General features: G+C 40.1%; 3 protein-coding genes across 6 annotated transcripts; 1 reads left to right on the forward strand and 2 right to left on the reverse strand.

The window, feature by feature from the left end:
• Positions 1–657: 657 nt before the first annotated feature.
• On the reverse strand, positions 658–11,116 carry LOC117492387 (pollen-specific leucine-rich repeat extensin-like protein 1). 3 transcript variants are annotated; one of them, XM_034142634.1, is made up of 17 exons: positions 10,981–11,116; positions 10,536–10,718; positions 8,733–8,822; positions 8,275–8,361; positions 7,975–8,052; positions 7,679–7,765; positions 7,269–7,355; positions 6,560–6,703; positions 6,310–6,471; positions 5,512–5,625; positions 5,026–5,097; positions 4,820–4,915; positions 3,968–4,090; positions 3,159–3,239; positions 3,031–3,070; positions 1,981–2,035; positions 658–1,467 (listed from the first exon to the last, which is right to left on the reverse strand). In XM_034142634.1, exons 2-17 carry the CDS (start codon positions 10,539–10,541, stop codon positions 726–728), a joined length of 2,064 nt encoding a protein of 687 aa, XP_033998525.1. In that variant the 5' UTR covers positions 10,542–10,718; positions 10,981–11,116; the 3' UTR covers positions 658–725. The 3 variants fall into 3 exon arrangements, with proteins under 3 accessions (XP_033998525.1, XP_033998526.1, XP_033998528.1); XM_034142635.1 differs by lacking the exon at positions 8,733–8,822; XM_034142637.1 differs by lacking the exons at positions 7,679–7,765; positions 7,975–8,052; positions 8,275–8,361.
• Positions 11,117–12,638: 1,522 nt separating this feature from the next.
• Positions 12,639–17,596, forward strand: napsa (napsin A aspartic peptidase). The gene is made up of 9 exons (XM_034142640.1): positions 12,639–12,823; positions 13,151–13,331; positions 13,829–13,952; positions 14,041–14,159; positions 14,477–14,676; positions 15,075–15,197; positions 15,711–15,855; positions 16,022–16,120; positions 16,872–17,596. Exons 1-9 carry the CDS (start codon positions 12,756–12,758, stop codon positions 17,031–17,033), a joined length of 1,221 nt encoding a protein of 406 aa, XP_033998531.1. The 5' UTR covers positions 12,639–12,755; the 3' UTR covers positions 17,034–17,596.
• A 75-nt stretch (positions 17,597–17,671) lies between these two features.
• Positions 17,672–23,714, reverse strand: mief1 (mitochondrial elongation factor 1). Of its 2 annotated transcripts, none has more exons than XM_034142639.1 (5): positions 23,493–23,714; positions 22,906–23,059; positions 21,993–22,173; positions 21,318–21,589; positions 17,672–20,963 (listed from the first exon to the last, which is right to left on the reverse strand). In XM_034142639.1, exons 2-5 carry the CDS (start codon positions 23,050–23,052, stop codon positions 20,124–20,126), a joined length of 1,440 nt encoding a protein of 479 aa, XP_033998530.1. In that variant the 5' UTR covers positions 23,053–23,059; positions 23,493–23,714; the 3' UTR covers positions 17,672–20,123. The 2 variants fall into 2 exon arrangements, with proteins under 2 accessions (XP_033998530.1, XP_033998529.1); XM_034142638.1 differs by having other exon boundaries at positions 21,318–21,601.
• Positions 23,715–24,402: the final 688 nt, after the last annotated feature.

Raw genomic sequence — 24,402 nt, forward strand, 5'->3', positions numbered from 1 at the left:
TCTGAATATATGTCTGAGTCTATATATTATATTGTTGTACTTTATACAATAATTGTACTTATTTGTACTTATTTTGTATATTCTTATATTCCTTTGTGTACCATACATGTACACTTAGCTGCCCTATCCTGTTATTGTCTCTTATTGCTGCTGCTGCTGCTGCTGCCGCTATGACACCTGATTTAAATGGGTTTTACTAGTCGTGCAAATGTAGTCTTCTGATTAAAATAATATGTTTTAAATATGATAATAATCTATTGTTATGGCAAAACTTGTTGTTAACTTATTGTTAAAACTAAGTGACAAAGTGCATTACAAGATAATAATTGCAGACAACACGATAAAAATAAATATATTAAATGTTTATTAAAATATAATTAGTAAATCCAATCCAATCCAATTTTATTTATATAGCACATTTAAAAACCACAGAGTTGACAAAAGTACTGTACATCAATAAATATATTTCAAAAAGCAGCATAAATACATTTAGACAAAACCGATAGGACAAAAATAAACTAAATAAGGCATGTCTTCTCCAGTTACACAATTCAACTTTCTCTCTCTCTCTCACACACACACACACACACACACACACACACACACACACACACACACACACACACACACACACACACACACACACACACACACACACACACACACACACACACACACACACACACACACACACACACACACACACACACACACAGTATTTTGATTCAACCAAACTTCTCCCAGAGGCGAATCATCTGGTTCAGTTCCTCCTGCAGATTTTCCGACAGCAGACGAACTCTACCGGAAAACTTGCTCTTAATGGACTTCTTCAGCTTCTGCCCTTCCTTCTCTGTGAAATACAGATCCATATCTTTTGCAAACGCCAGCAGCAGTCTCTCAGATGCCATCCCTCCCGTGTGTGGAACCGACAACCTCCTATCGTAGTTCATGTTAAACACCGTCTGTGCCAGATGTGCCACTTTCAGAGCGTCAGTCTGGGCTCCGGCCCTCTGAATCCTGGCGATATCGTGCCTCCGTAGCTCGTTCATCCCAGAGAGGATAAAACCCAGACAAAGCTCCGGCTCGACCACATTTTCCTTGTAGTTGTACACTAGTTTCTCCACTGTCATCCTGTTCACCACCTTCTTCTTGTTGGTCTTTGCAGTGTGGGCCCCCATGCCTCCAGCGGACGCCAACATGCCGGCTCCAACAGCTGTAGCGATCAGCGAGGCCCCCAAGGTCATCGGAGCGAAGGCGATGCCCAGGACCGCGGTCACTCCTCCCACAGCGCCCGTGGTTCCTCCGGCGATGTCCATGGTTTTGGTTTTCTTCCGCATCTTGTCCATGCTCTCTGAGATGGTGCTGAACTCTGTGATGATGTTCTTCATGCAGTCGCTGCGTTTCATCATCAGGAGGTTGTAGAGACGCAGGGCCTTTTTCACATTCATCGCTCTCTCGTTGAATGACCTGCACAGCGACAGCGAAATAAATATGTTTGCACTGTATATACTTTACACGTATACTTCTTATGTTTAATTTTTTCCATAAATATTGTTATCTTTCATTGTAAAAGAAAAATTGTATTTCACGTCTGATGTTTTTATAAATATTTTCTTTTAATTACATTTTAATGTATTTTTTATCTTTTCCTGCTATTTTTACTTAATTTCCTATTTTCACATACATGTTTTTATTGAATTTTCTTTTATTTATTTGATATTCTGATTCCAATCTACCTCAACCTTTAAATGTGATGTATTAGCCTTTTAACCTCGATTATTACGTTAGCCTACAATGTTATGCAAAAGGTCATGTTGTCAATTAGAAGTTAAGTTGTTTCAAATTATTCCTCTAACTTTCCTTATTTTAATCAGAAAAAGTAAAAACTACACGTTAAGTTTCCATAAATATTGTATAATGGAGATCATTGCACCAAAATGATGTTGTTACTGCAAAGAAGGGATTGATCTGTGTGTCTACCTGATTTCCTCCTCTATACTGAGGCCATACAGTGACGGAGCCATGCAGTCAGATTCTGTTGGAGTGACAGAACAGAGATACATTAGATCAGAGGACCTCTACAAGATAGAGAATATATATGCCAGTGTTTCCCACAGAATTTGATTCACACCCCCCCCCCCCCTCAAATAAGAAAATACATGCGAGTTCATGGCTACTGTAGATAACGTTCTTGTTGTTCTGTGTTGTTGCTTAATGAGTGAGACACACCGGAGTTGAGGATCTGTGGGGTTTATTCTCCCAAAAATATAATTTACAATTTAGGCATTTAGCAGACGCCTTATTCCAAAGCGATTTACAATTACCAATTACAGGGACATTCTCCCTGGAGTAACTGAGGGCTAAGGGCACACTAGTAGTGGTGTTCCAGCGGGATTTGAACTCGCAACCTTCCGGTCATCAGCCCACCTCACTATCTATTAGACCACCAAAATAAAAAGTAAAAATAAAAAAAATCAATGTATCGCAAACACTGTATACCATGAACCCCTCATGTGTCCTTCTTGCAAAACATTGCCACATTGCACTGTATCAGAACCAAAAAAAATATCAAAGAAAAAAGGGCTAATTTAAAGAGCATTTTGCAAAATAAACACAGAAATCGGAGTTTGGAGTGGAGTGTTTCATTATTAATGCATAAATGGGCCACATTTATTTACATACTGTAAAATGGTTACTTACTGATACTGATATTTAGAAAAAGATAACATTGCTCAAATTGGAAACGGGATCTTTGAACTATTTTAGATTTCAACCAATGAACTATCAAGGTGTTGTGAGAAAAAGAAAGATCATTATAATTTAAATTAATGATTTGTTGTGCCCCACTTTGATCGTGCTCTTTGTCACTGAGCTCACTTACTGCATGGTTTTTATTTATTTATTTATTGGACATTTCTTTCCCAAAGAATATAGACACTATACTGTATAAACTATATAAATTAATATTGCCTCTTAAGTCTTCAAGAAAATGCCAGAATGTCTATCTAGAAAACAATATGTTGCACTTACTTGAGACTCTTTTCAACCATCTACACATCCCGATAATGTCCTGTGAAAAACAGATGAGTTTTTCATTAAAAAAAACATTTAGTTTGAGGTTAAGGAGAGGAGCAAGTGATCCATTTAGAAAAGCGTACCTCTTTGTCGTCTGTGGACGGTTGACGAGAAGTGGAGATGCCACTCTGGTAGCGAAACGTTGGCCTGTCTGAAGTCACAGTCTACAAGTGTTAAACAAACAGAGATTAATGGATCAGAAATAAATGAAAGCGTGTGTGTGTGTGTGTGTGTGTGTGTGTGTGTGTGTGTGTGTGTGTGTGTGTGTGTGTGTGTGTGTGTGTGTGTGTGTGTGTGTGTGTGTGTGTGTGTGTGTGTGTGTGTGTGTGTGTGTGTGTGTGTGTGTCCATGTTCAGGTTTCGCAGTGGCGCACAGTCCCTCGCCCCTCTCCTTCCTCCAGTGGGAGTGGGAGCACAGGACGATGTGACTCTGTTGCTGCGAGCACTGTATCGGCTCAGAGCCCCACAGGTAGCTCACACACAGCACATACACACATCAACACACAAAGATATAGAGCCAAATGTTACCCTTTTCGCCATTGTATTTACTTCTTTCTTTTCCTATCTTTAACCAGGAGAATATCCTGTAAGATTATGTAAATCAATAATTATAGAAAAATAAAATCCGGACAACAGGAGACTAAATTCACAACATATTGATACACTCTTTATGGAGCTGAGGAGTTGTCAACACAGTATGTGCACTATACAACACGCACAGATGCATCCTGTATAGTAACATACACTCCAAGTTTATATTGAGTTTAGTAAAAAGGTCCATGCCCCTTTATCTGACTAGATTATTCTTTTTTTAAATGTACAACTGGGTTGAGATGGAAGTGGAAAGTCTTAACTAAACAAGATAAGGAAACAGTGTGTGTTGTTTCTCTTACTATCTTATCTTCATCCTCTGGCAGGACGTCCAGGTAGTGCTCGATCTCACTGTACATCGACTCCGAATCTGAGTTTATTGAAGGTGGGGGAGGCGGGGTGAAACAAGGCGGGGGTGGTCTGGTCTGTACAGATAGAGAAAAAAATAACACTTTCACACAACTGCAGAAACAACATCTTGCTACGGAAATAAATACTAAATATTCAGCCATGTTAGTGTCTTTGCTCTATAAGTTTGATATTGTTTGTCTGTGTCAGTCTGTCATTGTTTGGTATAAAGACATTTAGGCAAAAGAATAAATCCGACTGCCATCCCTCTAACGTCACCATAAGGTTGTAGTTTTAGGTGAAATAATGGAAAGAGCTCATGTGGCCTTATGCCAGAGGAGGGGACAGAGAGGATTAAGTAAGTAATAACCCTACAGCGAGACTCAAAATGACCACAAAAGACTACAAAGACACACAAAACAATGATAAAGAGCCTCAAATTGACCAAAACAATTACAAAATATATAGTATTGCCCCCTTTATATATACAGTCTGATTGCCAGAGGTGGTGGGACCTTTTGCATAGCTGTTCCCAGGGGCCAATTGTTTGATAATCTGCCCATGCAAAATAAACTAGGTGCCCCAAAGGGAGAGCTCACTTCCTGTTAAGAGCAGAAACTGCACTTGGACCGGCTCCTTTGATTCTGCATTCCACACAGACTGAACAGCGTCAAATGCATTAATAACCCTTACGCATTTGATTTTCCATGACTGCATGACAAACGCAAGTGTTTCAGCTCCTTTTGTTATTGTTTTGGAACCGGTCCAAAAGGCTCATCACCTGTAGCCTGCAGTGTCTCTCATACCTGTGTAGGCGAGGTTACAGGCATCGACTTAGAGCGAGTCAGGGAGGAAGCCCAGATCCGAGGCGGAACTGCAGGTCTGTCTGGGCTGTATGTGACCTGGAATGACATCGATTATATTTGCATAACGCAGGTGAAAGTAAGCAAATAATTGAATGTATTACAACTGTTCTTATCATGCAGGTTGCTGAGCTCCAGCGGGAATTCACCTCTCCATCAGAAACAGTTGAAGAGGGTTGTATGAAGCTGATGTAGGTGTTTGTGGATTCATCAGTTGAGCTCTATCCAAGAAAATATTGAAAAGACAGAAAAACCAACATTTTGATTCATGAACTGGTGATTTAAAGGTGCCTTCAGATGTTTATGTAAGATGCCAAACAAGTGTTGCAGTAAACGATGGAGGAGGTGAAGTATGTGAAGACAGTTTCATCCCACAGGCCATAAGACTGTTGAAAGAACATCCATAACATTCATCTGTTTGCAACTTATACATATCAATATTCCAATTACTGCATATAGACCATTCTGCACTGATTCTATTATATTCTATTTTATTTTATTTACCTGTACTGTTTTATCCATCTTATGTGTTGCACTGTTGGAGGAGCCTGTGACCTAAGCTTTTCGTTGTCATAACTACACTGTAGCTATGCACACATGACAATAAAAGCCTTGAAACTTGAAACTATGTTTACCTTTTTCACAGAGGGTAGCTTCATTTTAGAACGGCTTGCGTAATCGATGCAGGGAGGAGGCGGGCGTGCCGGCCCTGGAGAAGGTGGTTTTCTCTCAGGACTGACAGCTGCAGTCTACCACAGAAATTAAGGAGGAAGTAAGTTCGAATAATTCTACATAATATCTGCAAAGCACCTTGCAAAACACAAATACAAAGTGTTTCACGAAAGCAAAGTTAAAAGAGAATCAAATAAACTGGCAATACAGTAATATAAATATTGTAAATAAGTAAACAAAGCTAACAATAAACTAAGATAAAGTAGCCAAGACGATAAGATAGATAACATATCTGATATTCACTCCAGTTACCCGTTCACACATGTTTAAAAAGTGGTATATAAAAGGAGTTTAGCTGTGTCAAAAAACAAGAAGACGCATTTATGTTGTGTTTTTTTTTCTTCAAATATTGACTGCAGAGATAATTGAACGTTTTGCACAGTAGCTACTTTGCAGAGAGTTGGATGAGAAAATCAATACCACCCCATTTCTAACAGTTAGAGTTATGTTCAAAAGTACCAAAGTCGGCCTACCAGCGTATCTAAAGCTCACTAATTAATGTGTTATATCTCAAGTGTTTAATTAATACTATTACTGGCAACTTAGCAGTTACAAATATACATCAACGGTGCAGAATGACTCTCAAAACTAATACTAAAAAACTAGTCCTTTAAGGCAAGTGATATTTATAGCAACAACACACATGTAGCAAGCTTTAAAAATTGAAAAAGTACCATTATTTGGTTTAAAATATAACATACCCTAACATTTGGCTCATATTGTGAAATCATATAGTGATTGCCTTCATAGACTGCTGTTGTGGGTTTTCTGGAGGTCATATATTTGCTCAGCGGCGGTCGTGGAGGAGGACGAACGGGACCAGGCGTCTTAAAGTCTGCAGGACGCTCATTGAGTTGGGAACTCTGAGGGTAGAAGAACATGATCAAATCAATGCATGCTACATTTTATGAGCAATCATCAGACAATCTTTGAGAGTATATTAGCACTCACCACTGCATCGGTTGTATCGCTAGTTGTGTCTGAAGAGTCAACAGTGTTGTTGTTGTTAAGCTCAGACTTGGGTTGTATTCTAGACCTGGGACGAGGTACAGGCTTGACATTAACATCCGAATGGCTTCCATCTGTGACAGTAGGCTAACAAAAAAACATAGGTTCAAGGATTTTTACACCACACTGAATGTCATCAGAAAAATACAAGCACAAACACACACAAAAATCAATAATTCATGTATTCAGTTGAACCACTATTTTTAAAGAAACTTGTGGGACGTCAAACGAACCGGTGATGGTGGACTTTGGACTTGAGGGTTTGGGTTCCTATGGGGTTTAATAGTGAGAGAAAGGAACCATCTACGATTAGAACTATTAGGATACAAGCAAAGCCTTTCAAACAACCAATCATTGGTTTAAAAGAAGTCATGTTCTCTGTTGGGTTTGTTGGTTTTCAGCAGGATGACGGACAAACTACTGGTGGGATTTCATGAAACTTGGTGAAAGTGTGTAGCATGGCCCAAGAAAGAACTCATTACATATTTGAGCCGATCTAAGTCACAGGTTGGTTAAATGAAAAAGTGAACAACCCCACCTTTACTGTACGGTAGTTTTGCTGAACACAAATGACTTCCAAAATCACCAGACACGGCATTCAGCAATTCATGCATTCAGAAAGGAAACATTTTAAACAGGAACTTGTGTTTACCATCGGAGCATCCAAGTCTTCGCAGATCGACTGCGGGACGTCAAAGGAGCTGGTGATGGTGGACTTTGGACTTGAGGGTTTGGGTGCCTATGGGGTTTAATAGTGAGAGAAATGAAGAGAATAAGAATAACACTTTTAAGATAAAAGCAGTGTCTGTCAAACAACCATGAAACTTGGTGCAAGATTGTAGCTTGGCCCAAGAAAGAACTGGGTGGGTTACTGGAATATTATTCACTTATTGAATTGGCCTTAGCAGATTACCCTAACCCTAACCCTTTCCAAATGCCCTTTTAGTATTGTGTATGGTATCCATTGAGTGGAATTAAGTAATGTGCAAAAATATCAGCAGACACCACACACTCCATTCATGCATTCAGATGAACTACTGTTAAAAAGGTTCTCAAGTTTACCATATGTGCATCCAGGTCCTCATAGGCCGACTGTGGGACGTGTTTAGAGCTGATGATGGTGGACGTCGGACTTGTAGGTTTGGTCGCCTATGGGGTTTAATAGTTACAGAATTTAAGGGTCTAATATTGGAACTATTAAGATAATAGCAATGCCTGGCAAATAACCAAGTGCCAAACAACCAACTCGAAGTGCCCTTCTTGTATTGTGTGTGGTATCCCAAGCTGTTTTTTTCAGTAATGTGCAAAAGTACCAGTAAACGCACCAATCAACTGTTTAAAAAGGAACTTGTGTTTACGTTTACGTCTTCGTAGGGCGACTGTGTGACGTCATTGGAGCTGGTGATGGTAGATGTTGGACTTGAAGGTTTGGGCGCCTATGGGGTTTAAAAGTGACAGAAATGAACGGTCTAATATAATATCACCAGAAAGCCTGCCAAACCAAAACAATTTAATTTATGAGTTTGGATTCTGCTCCAGCTTCTCCGCAGGTGTAACAAACATGGATGGTTTCATCTGTTAGGGTTCCTTGAAGTAACCACCATTTAGCAATTAATGCACTCATATAGACAAGTGTTTCAAAATAAACTTGTGTTTACCAATAGTGAATCTGGTTCTTTATAGACAGACTGTTGGACATCATTAGAGCTGGTGAGGGTGGGCGTTGGACTTGAAGGTTTGGGCTCCTATAGGGTACAGAAATAAAACAGTCTAATATTATAACTATTGAGACAAGAGCAAAGCTTGTCAACCAATCATTTGTTTTAAAATGGTCCAAGTGCACTGCTTCACTGTGCTGTCATTCCCTTTGTACCAACCGTTTGTACATGATCACATTGAAATGAGGAAGAACCATGTTCCGTAGTTCAGTTCCTAACTGTTCCTGTAACCCTTTTGTTTACCAGAAACACTGGGTGGAAGTGTCAAGAAAGAACTCATACAATTTCTGATTCACTGGGTAGACAAATTACATATTATTCAAGTATGGAAATGGCCTTGGCAGACACACCACAATTAATGCATTCAGATGCATTGTTTCAACAGACTCTGTGTTTACCATCGGTGCTTCGTAGGTCGGCTGTGTGGCGTCGCAGGAGGCAGTGATGGAAGACTTCATCAAATACTTTGTCCTCGGGGGTTTGGGCGGCTATGGGTTTAAAAGTGACAGAAATTAACTGGCTAATATTAGAATAATTGAATAAGAGCATTGGCTGCCAAACAAGCCATCCATGGTTTTATATTTCTACAGGTGAAATGTTGTCTTGATGTTGTGCTTTAGACAAATATGATGTCTCCCTTTACCAGGTTAAAAAGCCAGTCTTTGTTTATATAGTATACAAGTTTTGTGAATTAATTAATAAATAATGTTTATCAATAAAAACATTTAAAAATAAGTGTAATAGGCATTATAGCTGGTTTAGTTTCATAGCCCTGGTGTTGTTTGTGGTGGCTGATTGTCATATTGTCAAAAAGTAATGGAAAAAGCTCTATTGTAGCTGAGGTTGTTCTAGTTTATACATTGTGTTGATTTCAGACGCAACCTTTTTTAAACCACTTTTTTAAACCATTGTTGTTTATTATTGCTATGGTCAATTATATTGTGAGTGACCAACTATGCAAAAATATACATTTAATTTCTTCTTGAGAATTGTTGGCAAAAAAGTGAATTAGTCTTAGGACATGTAATTATCTGATGAAACCCAAAGCACTGGCCATCAACCAAAGACGACAATAAGATTGTAATGCATTGTGAGAATTGCCAAGACAACTAGCTTGTTTACAAAAACAAGTTAGCATTCCTTACGGGAAGGTCTGCAGGAAACTGCGCAGAGGTAAATTCACCTGCAGCATAATTAATGCTTCTCAGCGTTATTCAAAATCTTTCATAAGACACAGATTCTGTTTATACAATATCTGCGCCAACATGCACTGCTGTATTCACATGTTCCTATATTTTGATCCTTTTTAAAATAATTGTCTCATATTTGCTGAAAGGAATCTGCTAGTTTCCATTTTATAAATTAGCTAATATATTCTGTGACTTAATAATGTAAAAAAGCCCAAATATCAATAAGTACAAGTAATTATTCAGTTAGATGGTGTTCCCTTATATTGTAAAGTGACCTTGAGTCAGAGAAAAGCGCTATATAAATACAATTTATTATTATTATTATTATTATTATTTCATGCAATCAGTGGTGGAACAAGCAGTACTTACTAACATTACCAGTGTGAAAATACTCAGCTACAAATAAAATGCCTTCATTCAAAATCTTACTATCTTTAAAGTACACAAGAATGAGAATCAAAATATACTTGAAGGACCAAAACTAAAATAGTTATTATGAAGAATTTCCCATTTTCTAAAATACATGTTATGTTATATGACCCAGCATTGTTTAAAGTAGATTTTTTTTCTGATGTACAATTTGCAAATGTGTCACATTGATGAATAATACAAATAATTCTAGTGATATTATAAACATGAGTTTATTTATATGTTGCATTAATCGTAACCTGCAAATTAGGTTCTAAATTGCAGTGTGATAGAGGTATAGGATGGATAAAATGGAAATACTAAAACCAAATACAACCTCAATTGTAATTATTTCTAATGCTAACAATCGAGAGATATTAAAGGGTTTTTCTGAAGTAATATATTCTGCATAATGAGTACTTTTAGTTACATTCCAGCACTTCATGGCTCACAGTGAGTCAACCCCAATACCTGAATGACAGTGAAGGGAGAAGCAAGGTGAAACCAGCTACACCCATGTAAATGAGAATTTCTCTCTGGCATGTATCCTTCAGGTCTAACTCTTTTCTAGAATAAATATTTAAAAAAAGAGCTGATTCTCACCATCATGTTCCACTTAATCTGGTATCAGTCCTCCGTCTTTCATTAATCCTTTAGATCCAGAGTGAGAAAAGGCTGAAGGATTCTCCCGTGCGTTAACATGCCTTCATGGTCGTCAGGCATCAGATTCCATACATGCTTCTCTCAATGTTGTCAAGACTAAAGAAGCCCACAGGTGTGATTTCCCTGCAGCGTCACAGAGGAAGAAAAAAAAGGGGTGGGATGATGCTTATTTTGCTAAACTTCAACATTCACATAACAACCAGTGGGGAGAAGTTTAAAATATGTAAACACTGAAATCTATACACACGCAAAAATCCTCACCATCAGTTATGAGGATATAGCATTGATTCATTCCCTGGGGCTTACTTAACCACCACTAATACACACACAAACTTTATTGTACTTCACCTTAACCAAGTCTTAACCCCAGAATTTATTGGTTTACCTTGTGAAGGACACCCTTCTCTTTTTGTCGACAGCTCGAGGTCTGATTGATGATGATAGACGGCGTATGGATTTCTTGTGCGAATGTCACTGTTTATGTCCATGTGTTTGTGTTTCCTGTGTTAGGCATTTCATCTAAAAACTTGTTTAACAAGCCAAGTGAGTGTCTGCTTTGTGATCCTGACTGCAAATACTTTCACGCTTTGTTGTCAATCTGCAGAAAGGGCAGCATGTTGAAAGGCAGCTTTGGTGACTCATCTTACAATTGGATCTGCTGTGGTTTGGATTTAAAACTGTTGTTTGATCATTCATTATGGCATGTGTCTACTGACTGCTAGAGAAAGTGACTCCAGTACCTGACATATTTTGCCTTATCTCAAAAGATTTCGACATTTTGGGGAAGGCTTTTTTGATGTCTGGCTGAAAGTTGGATGAGAAGATGAATACCACACCATTGGGGGAAGCTGGGGCAAGCTTTTGACTAGCTTAGCTTAGCATAAGGACTTCAGGAAATAAACTAGCCTAACCTTTGCAAAGGTAACACAATCCATTTACAAGCAATTTTTAAAACAATTTAAAGCAAGCAATACCCCCTATAATATAATAATAGGGGTCCCTATAATAGGGATTTCTCATTTTTACAGTTTGTGTTTTAGTTCTGATTAAGCAAACAAGATAAAACATGTTAGTGAGCTTTAAATATGCTAATAGGCTAGCAGTCTCTCCCACTTTCCAGTCTTAGGAAAGCTATACTAGATAGCTGGATGCTGGTCACTATTTAAGTACATTTTTTTACTTTATTTTTACAGAATACGAGACAGGAAATAAACAGAGAGGTGGTATAACATGCAGCAGTTGTCCTAAGGTGGTTTTTCTATCTTTGAAAGATACATTCTCTTTAAAGGAGTTCATCAATTGGTTGACTTTAAAAATACATATTTAGAAAAAGAATGGTAAAATGTCCTGATTTAAAGTCAATTAAGTCCAACCCCCAAAACACTAAACTCAGAAAGCATTTTATAGACTTTCCCTGACTGATAAAAGCCAATGCCTTACAAATATGAAGTCCCACATTTGCAAAGGCAGTGTAGCTGCTAAAACTGTCTTCAAATCCAAGCTAAAAAAAAACTCAAGTGAATCAAATTAGGTAATTTTATCAAATATTTTAAAAGCTCACACAAGACTATGCTAGATACTATAGGTTTTATCCACTATTTTTTTCTATTCTACTATATCTGTTTCTCACAGTAGCCCAAGTGTATTGTAACTGCAACCCTGAACCACTCTTTAATATGATTAGGGAGCGGGAGGGATGCATGGCGTTGTCATTCATTAGGCTTCCCAAATGCAACTAATTATTTACCAAAACAACATGTCTGTCATCAAAAACACTGACATGTATTTGGTTACTCAACTTATCTGTACGCAGTCTGTGTGATAAAGTTAACGTGTTTCCATAAACCGCTGAAGTTTCTAAAATGAACACAATGTGCTTTTATGTGTCATTCATTTCAGACTCACAGCACAACTCGTGACCCAGTGCACCGGTAGGTCATGCCACATGATTGCCATCCTCCTCGACCAATCAGAACGCCTGCCTAAATATTTTCAGCCAATCACTGAGCCGCCTAACGGGGAAAACCGAGTAAAGGCGGAAGTTGCCGAAGCGTTTCCACTCATCTTTCTGCGTCAGTTCAAATAGTGAAGTGCTTTTTTTGTGGTGTTAAATTGCGGAAACAATACAGAAGTGTGTGATATTTCAATACCAGGACAGAAATGGCACGACTGGAGATGTTTTATATCATCGGGGCGCTGCTGATAACACAAAGCGTCGCCATATTCAGGTAAATACGGTTTATCAGCTGGTGTTTTGGCATTAAAAGTGACCTAAAATAACATTTAACTCTCAAGTTATCAATTAACAGCGACAGGCAGCTTTGAATTAAGGTTAATGGATGCTTGGCGTTTGTGTTCACTTCCTTGTTTTGTTCGAGAAGCCACACGTGTTAGCAATCAGTATTTAAAACCTGCTAAAATAAGCCAGTGCACTTTAAATAATAGTTGAACAGTTTGTACATTTGCACTTGCTCTGTACCAGGAAGTTTTCTCGCAAATTACGCACTTGCATGGTTTTGTCCGGTGCATTTAATTGAATAATATTTTAATTTCAGAGTTCCGCTTTATAAAACCCGGACCATGCGCCGCCTGATGAGCGACAATGGGAAGCTGTCCCTGCCGGAGCTGAGAGCTTTAGCGACGGGCAACGGAGCTCCAGAGAGTGCCCCCTCCCCCTCTCCCTCCCCCTCTCCCTCCCCCAAAGTGCCCGTAGAGAGGCTCACCAACTTCATGGATGTGCGTAAACTACAGTACATTATAATTCATGCTTCCTCTCTCAGTCTCTCTTCACTCAACTGCTAGAGGTTTATAGTTAGTGAGTACAGTTTTATTTCAGGAAGGTGTAAGAGTTAATAGGTAGCCTATACACTGTGGGTAAAAACAGTTCACATTTGACAAGTATCTCCAGTGAGAAAAAGGAGGAGGAAAAGATGAGGTTAACATTAGTTCTTGGCACCCACGGTACCATGGGTTGACATCAAATGTTTCTGTCTTTTCTTTTAAATGTATTTTATGCATTTATTTGACTGGAACAAACAAATGCAACAATTTAGTGTTGGTGATCTAAGACAATAACTTGCTGATCAATCAACCAATTTGATCATATTTAAAGTTACAATAAGTGCACGTTTTTGTCAAAAGGTTTATTTGAAATGTGCTTACAGTCAATATTATGAATCCTTCTGATGCTGTGGTGGTTTCACAGTATATTGTTCTCTACTGTCTCTCTTTAGGCGCAGTACTTTGGTCTGATCAGCATCGGGACCCCTCCTCAGGCCTTCACGGTTCTGTTTGACACCGGCTCCTCCAACCTCTGGGTTCCCTCCATCCACTGCTCCTTCTTCGACATAGCCTGCTGTGAGAATTGGGAACTGACTCATTCAGCTTGCTTTGTGTTCTGTATCTATTGAAATCTGTTTTTTAAACAACTGTCTCGTGTCATCAGGGGTTCATCATCGCTACAACTCGAAGAAGTCGAGCACATTTGCTAAGAATGGCACAGCGTTCTCTATCCGGTACGGCAGAGGCAGCTTGTCTGGGTTCATCAGCGGGGACACGGTCTCTGTGAGTTCATAAAAACATTCACTGCTCACTCACACAGCGCTTCTGTTTAACTGAATTATGATGTGTCACGCCATTCCTATCATCTCATTAAATGGAAACGTTGCAGATTTGTATTACAAATTGCTTTGTATTGTTGCAATGAAGTTAGTTTGTGCAAATTAAAAATATGTTTGGCTTCCCTCATTGCTATGGCCCTATTGTGCTTTTGGGGTCTTCCCTTTCCTGTAGTATGCTATACAGGTTTTTCTCCACATTGTAACTCCATCTTGAGTGTGAGTTTTTGTTTGTATTTGTATTGACGTCCCTCTTGTTTGCAGGTTGCAGGTCTGCCTGTCCAGAACCAGCAGTTTGGTGAGGCGGTGAAGCAGCCTGGTATCACGTTTGCAGTGGCTCGGTTCGATGGGGTCCTGGGCATGGCCTACCCCTCCATATCAGTCGCTAACGTCACCCCGGTGTTCGACTCGGCCATGGCTGCCAAGCTGCTGCCCGAGAACATTTTCTCTTTCTACATTAGCAGGTTTGTGTCTGACTGGAAAACCTTCTAAAACGTGCAGAATTCCCCGTGTAACCCATCCTACTCTGAGAAAGATTTCACTCCTTGTGTAAAATGCTTTTATTAATTTGTATTTACTTTACTATTATTAATTTATTTTTTATAATCTTTATTTCCTTATTTTAACTTGTAACTGTTTTTTTGTATTTTTTACTTATATACTTTACCATATTATTATTATTATTTGTCATTTGAATGGAAAAGTCCTATGTCAGGATATGTTTTGATTTGTAAAAATGAAAATAAACAGTTAAAAAAAAAATGCAGAATTTAGCTTGAAGTATATAATTTTAAAGAAGTTTGCAAATGTTGTGTGTATTTTTATAACAATGATTTGTTCTTCTGTCCACCCTTTCTCTCAGAGACCCTAAAGCAGCAGTGGGGGGAGAGCTGATTCTGGGGGGGACGGACCCTCAGTACTACACCGGAGACCTGCACTATGTTAATGTCACACGAAAGGCCTACTGGCAGATCGAGATGAGCGGGTGAGAAGGGACCTTTTGTTGCTTCATTTCTAAGTAGGAACTGAAATAGAGTAGAGGAGGTTGACTCACATCCTGTTCTCACTTTTGGTGTGACGCCGCCCTTTACCTGGTAGTTGAAAATGGTATTCTGACTGATGAGGAAAACATTTACTTCTTCCCCAATGTGAAGGACTCTCAAAATACCAAAAACATGATAATGCACAAATCGACCATTCCTTAATCTCTAATACATTATTACCGCAGTCAGTTGCGTGTGTGTGAAAATGTGTATATTTTTTTTAATTGATTAGGAGATAGTGTTTTCTTGGTCAGAAACAAGTTTATTACCAAGTAGGTTGACACGTACGAGGAATTTGACTTGATGTCATGGTGCATACGTAAAACAAAATAAATAAAAACAGATGAACTATTTTAATAAAAAAATATAGTACATGTGTGGTCTGCACAACAGTAGCATGTCAACACATTTGTAAACAGATGTTGTAAATACACTTTTTGTCCTTCCCCCTTTAGAGTTGGAATTGGGGAACAGCTGACTGTCTGCAAAGGTGGTTGCCAGGCGATTGTCGACACGGGAACGTCCCTCATCGTCGGTCCTAAAGCTGAAGTCAGAGCGCTGCAGAAGGCCATCGGAGCTCTGCCCCTGCTGATGGGAGAGGTAGAGCTGATGGGAAACAAAGATATTAGACAGAAGACCTGATGCTTTAGTCTCAATCTTGTATTCCAGATGTGCTTTTTAAAATAATTCCTGATGAATTTTTCAACGTGGTTGTTTTTTTACAGTCTCTTGAGATAATCTTAGCTTATTCTCCTCTCCTCTTAAGTACTGGATCGACTGTAAGAGGATCCCATCTCTCCCTGTGGTCTCCTTCAACATCGGAGGGAAGATGTATAACCTGACGGGAGAGGATTATGTCATGAAGGTAGGTCACTTATTATTTAACAAATCCCATGAAAGTATCACAACCAGTAATGCCTTGACTTGTATTGTATTTTGAAAAGAAGTGTTTCTGTAGCAAAAGCCTACTACAGCGTATTCCTCTGTGCCACAGAGCTCCATGGTTACTGTATTATCAAACACTTCCCTTTTATTGATGATGCGCTTTAGGTAGAGTCAACTAAACGGATGCTAACCCTGGTAGTGAAACAAGTATTCAGATGCTTTATTCTAGTAAAAGTACTATTACTTAACTGAGAAAATACTGTTACGAGTGAAGAGAAGTTAAGTGTGTTTTTTATTATCTGGAAAGTGTACTTGAAGGATTAAAAACAGGTTAAAAGTGTGACCTGAACAATCGATAGTAGTTGCTAATTAATTGTCTCTCTTCAGCTAATGATATTGTTTCAGTGCTCCTAATGGTATTGTTGGGTAAACTGTGTTATTTGTAACAAAACATCATATTTCACTTTTGAATGCAAAATGTATGTACGTAACTATGTTTTCTTGCACTATTAAATACTGTTAATATGTACATTAATTATGTGACCATCTATGTTTCCTGTAGTTATTGAATTGCTCGTTTTACTGCACTGTTAGTGTACAGTATTATTATTATTGTGCTGCTGTGTTTATTGTGTTTTTGTAACTCTGGCACAACAATTTCCTTCGGGATGAATAAAGTCTTATCTTATGCTGAAACTTGGATAACAAATATTTGCTTGTTTTAAATGCAGGAGTCTCAGATGGGTCAGGCCATCTGTCTGTCAGGCTTCATGGCGATGGACATCCCGCCCCCTGCAGGGCCGCTGTGGATTCTGGGAGATGTTTTCATCGGGAAGTACTACACCGTGTTCGACAGGAACGCAGATCGAGTCGGGTTCGCCCCCTCCAAGTAGCTCCCTGACCACTGTGTGGGAAATATGTTGCACTTCTTCTCATTTCTAGCAGTTATTTAACTTTCAAGGTGGCAACAAACCAAGCTAAAGGTCAGCAGCAATGTTACTAGAATGTAGTGCTTGATATTGCTGCAATACCTGGTTTGCCACCTTTTTTTTATATTTCACATCTGCTTAGAATAATGAGGTTTACATGAGAAACTAGCTGCTTACGAGTGACGCAGATGCTACATTAGCCAGATGCTACATTAGACATTTCAACATTTAGCAAGGGGTGTAGATGTTCGGCCGCTGAACAAAGGACTGCTTCCCAAAATGTGTCTGTGAATCCGAGTTTGAGCATCTTTGAAATGGCAGGATTCAATCAAAACTATGCAATTTGAGCAGGATTTTTTTACAAGGGGGAACAAATGCAACTAAATTGTAATTTACTTTCATTTCCAACATTTCCTGCTCCCAAAGTCTAATGATGTTGTTGCTTAAGGTATCTCAGGATATTTGTCTTGCTATGTGAATTTTTATTGCCAAATATCACTGAATTAAAGTTTAAATATTTAACAATATTGGACGGCTGAGTGTTTATTGTGATCTGTGCTTTCAACACTGCATCCTTAGAAGAAAAAACAAATAAGAGAATATCATTTGTAATATTTTAATGGAAGTATACAAAGTGCTGCCGCGTTCAACTCCAGAGCTGAACTAAAAGAAGCGAGGTGGGGGATGGGGATACACAGCATGCAACAAAGCGTATGGCTAGCATGAACTCCACAAGGTAGAGGTAGTGATCTACTTTGTTTCACAATAACAATAGAAATGTGGCAGTGACTCCCCTCCACTCTGACGGCAGCATGTCGCTCTACCGTGAGTTCATTACAAATCCGTACATCCAGCACAAAGCACTTCATGAAGCACATTAAGCAGTACTTTACATGGTGAGTGAAATGCAAATAAAATCAAGCTCTTTTTGGTTACAAATGTACAATAAATACAAAAATATTCACCTGTTCTCTGGATGATTACTAACTGAATGCATAAATAACCCTGCATATTGTACACTATACACACTGGGGGTTGAGGGCTCTATCACTGCATTTATTTCTCATTCTAAGGCTAAAAGTGAGAACAAAAAGCAACCATGTGATGAATTTTGGACATGTTTTGTCATTTCACAGAGTGACACACTTTACAGTCTGGCAGCTATTGTTGTATTGACTCCACCTGCAGTGTAGCAGGCTAATCTAGCATTATATAACTGAGTAGATAAGTAGATCCCTCTCAATCAGATCAAGGTCTAAAAGAGATTAGCACCTGAAATCTAGAGATACACAGATTTGACAGGAGAATCACGTCATGACAGGTCATGTGCTGTCAAACACTTCATACACAGAACGGTCCAGGACCACTGACCTATAGGTTATTCAGAGGGTAATACGGACTTGCACGTGCACAGGTATGCACAGAGATAGAGAAATAACTCTACAGATGTAACGGGCTCTTTGTTCTATCAGGAAATGAATACTGAGACTAACTCACCATCGACAAACGTTAGTACCAGTTTAACAGCTGTGTGTCTCGTAGAGATTTCTCAAAAAAGGGACGAAGCCGAAAATGGACTATTAAGAAATGTAGAAGATAATGATCAAGAGGAAACCTGGATTTAAATTAAAGCAACTAGAAGACAAGAACACTTCCACTTTCCAGCTGAGACACTTTGGATAAACCTACAAACATTTGGATAGTGCAAAAATAACTTTGGTTTTAACTTAGATAATAAAGCATATTCGTTATGAACACATGTGACTGGAGAACCAAACCTCCTGACATGACAAACTAAGAGCGGCTCTGTTTTAGACACATGGACACAAATCTCGCCAAAGTGGTGAAGCTGTATTGTTCAAATTTCATGACAGACAATTCAGAAGCTTCACATGTTCTATTTATGGTTGTATATTCAGCTTTACATCTGATTCATATTGAATGTTGTGAGATACAAAGACATTACATTTTCTTATCCCCCCCGATTGATTTCTAGATAACATGCAAGCTGCACACATTCCCATCACAGCCCAATGTTTGTTTACACAGATCCCATTCATAAATCTTCAACGCAGCCACTGTTTTAATGAAGTTCTGACACACAGCATGATTTCAAACTGAACACAGTATTTAATGAGAGAACGAAAGGTGGATGAAAAGAGTAGGCTTGTCTCTTCAGCTCATTGACATTTTTATTTTGGATTGGCATCCCGGCATCCATCAGTGAACCACCGCATGGGAGCGCCTTAAAGACTCCGACAAGATAAAAAGAGGACAAATGTGAGGAAGACGCATGTATTATATTCACCTTGTTATTTTCATATGGACACACCAATAGGCTGCTGCAGGCATGATGTACCTCTGTAGGCTAATGTGGAAGTTAGCATTGCAAGGATTGTTTTTCATTGGATTTTGAAACATGCGTAAAACAAGCTCTGTGGTAAACACACATTATAGCTACAACCGCTAAGCTAAAGGCAGCTAATGTTTGGCGTGATGATGTTTAGTAATCTAATTTAGCCACTTCAGCTAGCAGGGAACAAAACATGAATATCTCTTTTGCTTCTGTTAACCACAGAACTTATTTCAGGCATACAAACACATCCAAAAACCAATGATGTCGAGACGAGAAAAGCTTCAGGTGCTAAAATGGTGACTCATTTCCAGGTTTTAGGACTCATTCCTGCACCAACCTATGCAGCGTGCACTACCTCCACCGAGATGTATATCAGTGTGTCTCCTCTCAACTTCATTAATACAATGGCTTTGGTGAGATCCATCAATGGGCCTTAACTGAGATCAAATACTTTTTGCATGAGAACAAGACAAACATCTTTCATGTCAAGACGTATCTTAACATTTAGTAGCTGCTACAGTGTGCATCACATTTTCTCACTGATGGCGTTTAAGACTGACCAGATCGAGTGTTTTGGACTCCATGCACTTTTTCCCGCTCCCAGAACCATGTTATGTCGAGGTGACCATCGCCCACAAATCAGTGTTAATTGAAATCCCCCGTTGCTGTTTGTAGTGATGTTTTTTTACACGAGGTTGTCACGGTTGTGGCGGCTCTTCCATGTCTGTTCTCAGCAGCCCCGCCGGATCGGACAGGGCGCAGTAGAGCGTGTACCCCAGCTCGTCCACTTCCTGTTCCGTCAGCTCGCAGAATAAGTTCACTTTGGGGCTGAGGGCGCAGGGCAGCCTCCCGGCCTCCAGGTGTCCCACCAGCGCTCGCAGCAGCTGGAGGAAGCGGTCGGCCAGCGCGTCCTTCGTCCAGTCGCCCTCCTTCTCGCACAGCAGCAGGATGCAGTTGGTGAGCTGGCTGGCGTTGAGGCGGTTCAGAGCGGGGTTGAGTTTGCACATTGCCTTCGCCAGCTTCAGGCAGGCGCACCGACACCCCCCGTCCTCCTGGTCCAGCGCCCTGAGTCGCGCCGTCTCCGCCACTCGAAAGCTCTGCCTCCACAGGTTTTCGTGACGCTCGGCGACAAGACGATGAGGTTTGGCGATCAGCGAGGTTCCGTCCTCCATCACGAGTAACGGCAGGAAGTCCACGTACAGTCTGCGCTCTGTGTCGTACTGCACCTCCAGGGTCAGCGTCTCCGAGGGAACCACGGGGCGAATGATGTAGTCGAGGACGCTGCCGATGGCGGGCCAGTTGATGGAGCCCGCCACCAGTTTGTCGAAGACCTCCAGGACTGATTTGGGGGAGAGGTAGCCTCCCACCATGCAGCGGTCCCAGTAGCTGCTGTTCCGAGGGAAATACTCTAAATTCTCCCTGCGGATGAGCCAGAAACCCGGGACGTTCATGATGGTGTCCTCGCCGGGGATGGACGACCACAGGTTCTTCTCCAAGATGAGAGGCACCATGAGCTGGGCGTGGTCCGCTGTCACCACCTAGAAAATAAAGAAAAATTGAATATATTTATTTTTTCAAGAATATTGGGATATCTGATATAAACCATATTGCCCACCTCTCACTTAAACCAATCCAATCCAACTTTATTTAAATAGCACATTTAAAAACAACAGAGTTGACCAAAGTGCTGTACATCAATACAAATGTCAAAAAGCAGCATAAATACATTTAGACAAAGCCGATAGGACAAAAAGAAACAAATGTAAAAGCACGAGACAATAAAACCATACTTATAGCCGCAGACTGAAAACCCTCATACATGATGTAAAAACATTTTAAAAACACAACAAAATAGAAAACCCCAATTTAGAAAACAGACTGTTTGCTCTTACCTGCAGTTCGTCATACAGACTGCCACTCAGGTACATCTCTCTGAGCGGCATGTCGGGCAGTTTGGCGTGAAGGAACACCCGGAGCTCGGCACAGATGTCCAGCGCCGCCCTCCTCGCCACAGCCTGCTCCTCGGTGGGGATGTTCACGTTATTCTGGTAGAAGTCCAGCAGATGTTCCTGCAGCGACAGACGCGTCCGAGCCTTCTGAAGGTCCGACTGAGTGGCGCCGCTGCCTCCCACAGCTGATCGACCCACGGCCCTCCGCAGACAGTCTGAGGAGACGGCAGAAGAGATGAAGAGAAAGGAAATAAGAAAAATCTTATTTTTACACCATTACAAAATAATGAGTTTTGAATAGAAGGGAGTTCAAGTGGAAAAAGACGGAAGAGGCACGGGTTTGTTTTCTACAAATACTAAATAGGGGCTTCTATAGTATCTAAAAATATATAACTAACTGATATGTTTACAACTGGCTAACTCACTACTGAACAACAGTAAAGGAAGACACCCACACCCACTGTAAAGGAAGAGCAAGAGTCCTCCAAGCAGGCGGTCTGTCAACAGATAAAATGACAGCTGGCTGAAAGTCTAAACCACAAAATAGGCCGCTCAAAAATAATAAAAAAAGGCACGTGAGACAAGGACATGGGAATGATGTAGCTTCACTTTCCTCACCTGGTTCAAAAGCATGAGAGGAAGTGGGCAGATTCTGCAGGGACCGGCTCACTGTGGACTTCATGTCATGGTTCAGCACCCGGGGAGATGACCCCATCCATGCAGGCTCCTCCCAGCTCCTCCTTCCCGTCTGCTCCAAGTTGGTCGGGCTGTTGGGAGTACTGATGGCACGGTCGTACATCTGCACGGTAAAGAATTGCATGGATCCTTAGTATTCTGCACTATATTCTATTTTATTGTATTTACTTGCACTATTTGATCTGTTTTATTGTGTTGCACTGTTGGAGGGGCCTGTGACCTAGGGCTGTGCAATTAATCGTATTTTAATCGCAATTACGATTTTGGCCTGCCACAATTACGAAAATAACATAATCGAAAAAAACGATTATTTTGCTTTGCTAGGTTGTGACAGTGCACTGCAACATATTTGATCAAATGTATTTGTATTTATCATATTTATATATGTTTAGTAGCTTGTTGAAGTGCGCTCCAAAATATTTGCTGATCTTGTTTATTGGTATTTATTATTATTTGATATTATTTATTTAAATGTATTAAATAAATGTATCATTTATTTAATACATTTTTGTATTGGTTTTTCAGTTGAATTATACGCTCAGGGAAATCAACAGTTAAAAAGATACTGTTCAAATTATTATTTGTATTTAAAAGTTCAATAAATGGATGTTTTCAAAGTCAATGAATAATCGTATTTAATAATCGTGCTATCAATTATTGACCAAAATAATCGTGATTATGATTTTTGCCATAATCGCACAGCCCTAGTGTGACCTAAGATTTCCATCGACATAACTACACTGTAGCTATGCACACATGACAATAAAAGCCTTGAATCCTTAGTAAGGTCCTTTTCATGTCAGAAAATGAAAAAGGTTGGAGATAAATCGCTTACTCTTTTGACAGCAAGCGTTGCAATCCCCAACATGGCCGCTCCCCCCACTCCCAGCACCAGCTTAGCATTAGAGAGCACGAAGTCGATGGCAGTGCCGATCCCATTGTCATCTTTCTTGCCTTTGCGGTCTCCATTCACCCCCGCCATCCTGCCGCTGAAGATGGAGGAAATGAAGACAGAGACACTGGCAGTAAGGTTACAGGGAAATATAAAAAAGGTATTTTCTTTGTTAAGTTGCTTAACTCAGAGGCAACTGTTGAATATTGCCCCTACACAAAGAGAATCTATGAGTAGCCACACCCTACATGTTCCTACGGATGGCTTTTGCCCTATTGTGTTACAAACTCCTACAAAGAATGTCTCAGATCTAGAAAATGGCACATAACTGCTGACAAAGAGTATTATCAGGATAGTGAGGTGGGCTGAAGATCGGAAGGTTGTGAGTTCAAATCCCGCCAGGAACATCACCACTAGTGTGCCCTTGAGTAAGGCACTTAGCCCTTAGTTACTCCAGGGAGAATGTCATTGTAAGTCGCTTTGGATAAAAGTGTCAGCTAAATGTAATGTTATCTTATTTGCAAACCTACCTGGGTGACACTCCTCCAGATGACCTTTAACCCTCCTCCAGATGACCCCTCTCCCCCTACATAAGCCCGCCCAATTGGCTGTCGAGGAAGAACTGGCCCCTCTTCAGCGCTTCCTCTTTATCTTGAGCTTTTTTCAGGTCTTGGCAGCGGCGAAACTCGTGAGCCACGGCACGGCGATAGTAGTTGCGGTCGGTGTACTGAAGTTGGCGGCCTGCGCGGAGCAGCGCCCGGTAGAGCTCCAGCACGGCACCACGAGACCAGCCGCCCATTAGAGACCACACATGGACTGGTACCTGGGGAAAGAGGAGCAGGCGTTGAGTGATGAAGGACAAGTCAGCCAAATTAAGTTTTTTTACCAGGTCCAGGGCTATAGACACAATATATAGCTGACACATTCAAGTCCCTCCTCAAAACCCACCTGTTCAGATCAGCCTACTCACTGTAGTGCTACATGTCCCCTGTTACGGTCCTTTTGTACGGTCTTAAACCTTTCCTTAGAATATTTTTATGAATTGTAAGGTGTCCTTGGGTGCTTTGAAAGGCGCCTCTGAATAGAATGAATTATTATTATTATAGTTTAAACTAGAGATTGTGTTAATAAACCTCAATGCAGAAGGATAATGATATACTTGAGGAGGAATAAGCTGCTACAGCAAAGAGCCCAGTGCATTCTGGTTGTTGTAGGTTGTTTTTGTAAACCTTTGCAGCAAAGAAAGGGAATTCCACAACCTATTTTCTCTATTGTCTATGATCACGCAGCACAGATTTAAAAAATGTTTGCAGGAGTTGAGTGACGAGGGAAAGTCAGCGAGCAAAAGTCAGCCAAATTACGTTTTTTTACCAGGTCTAGTGCTGAAGTTTAAACTACAGATTGTGTTAATAAGCCTCAATACAAAAGGATAATCATATA

This window comes from Trematomus bernacchii, unplaced genomic scaffold, assembly GCF_902827165.1.
Source record: "Trematomus bernacchii unplaced genomic scaffold, fTreBer1.1, whole genome shotgun sequence".
In the NCBI taxonomy this organism is placed as follows: Eukaryota; Metazoa; Chordata; class Actinopteri; order Perciformes; family Nototheniidae; genus Trematomus; species Trematomus bernacchii.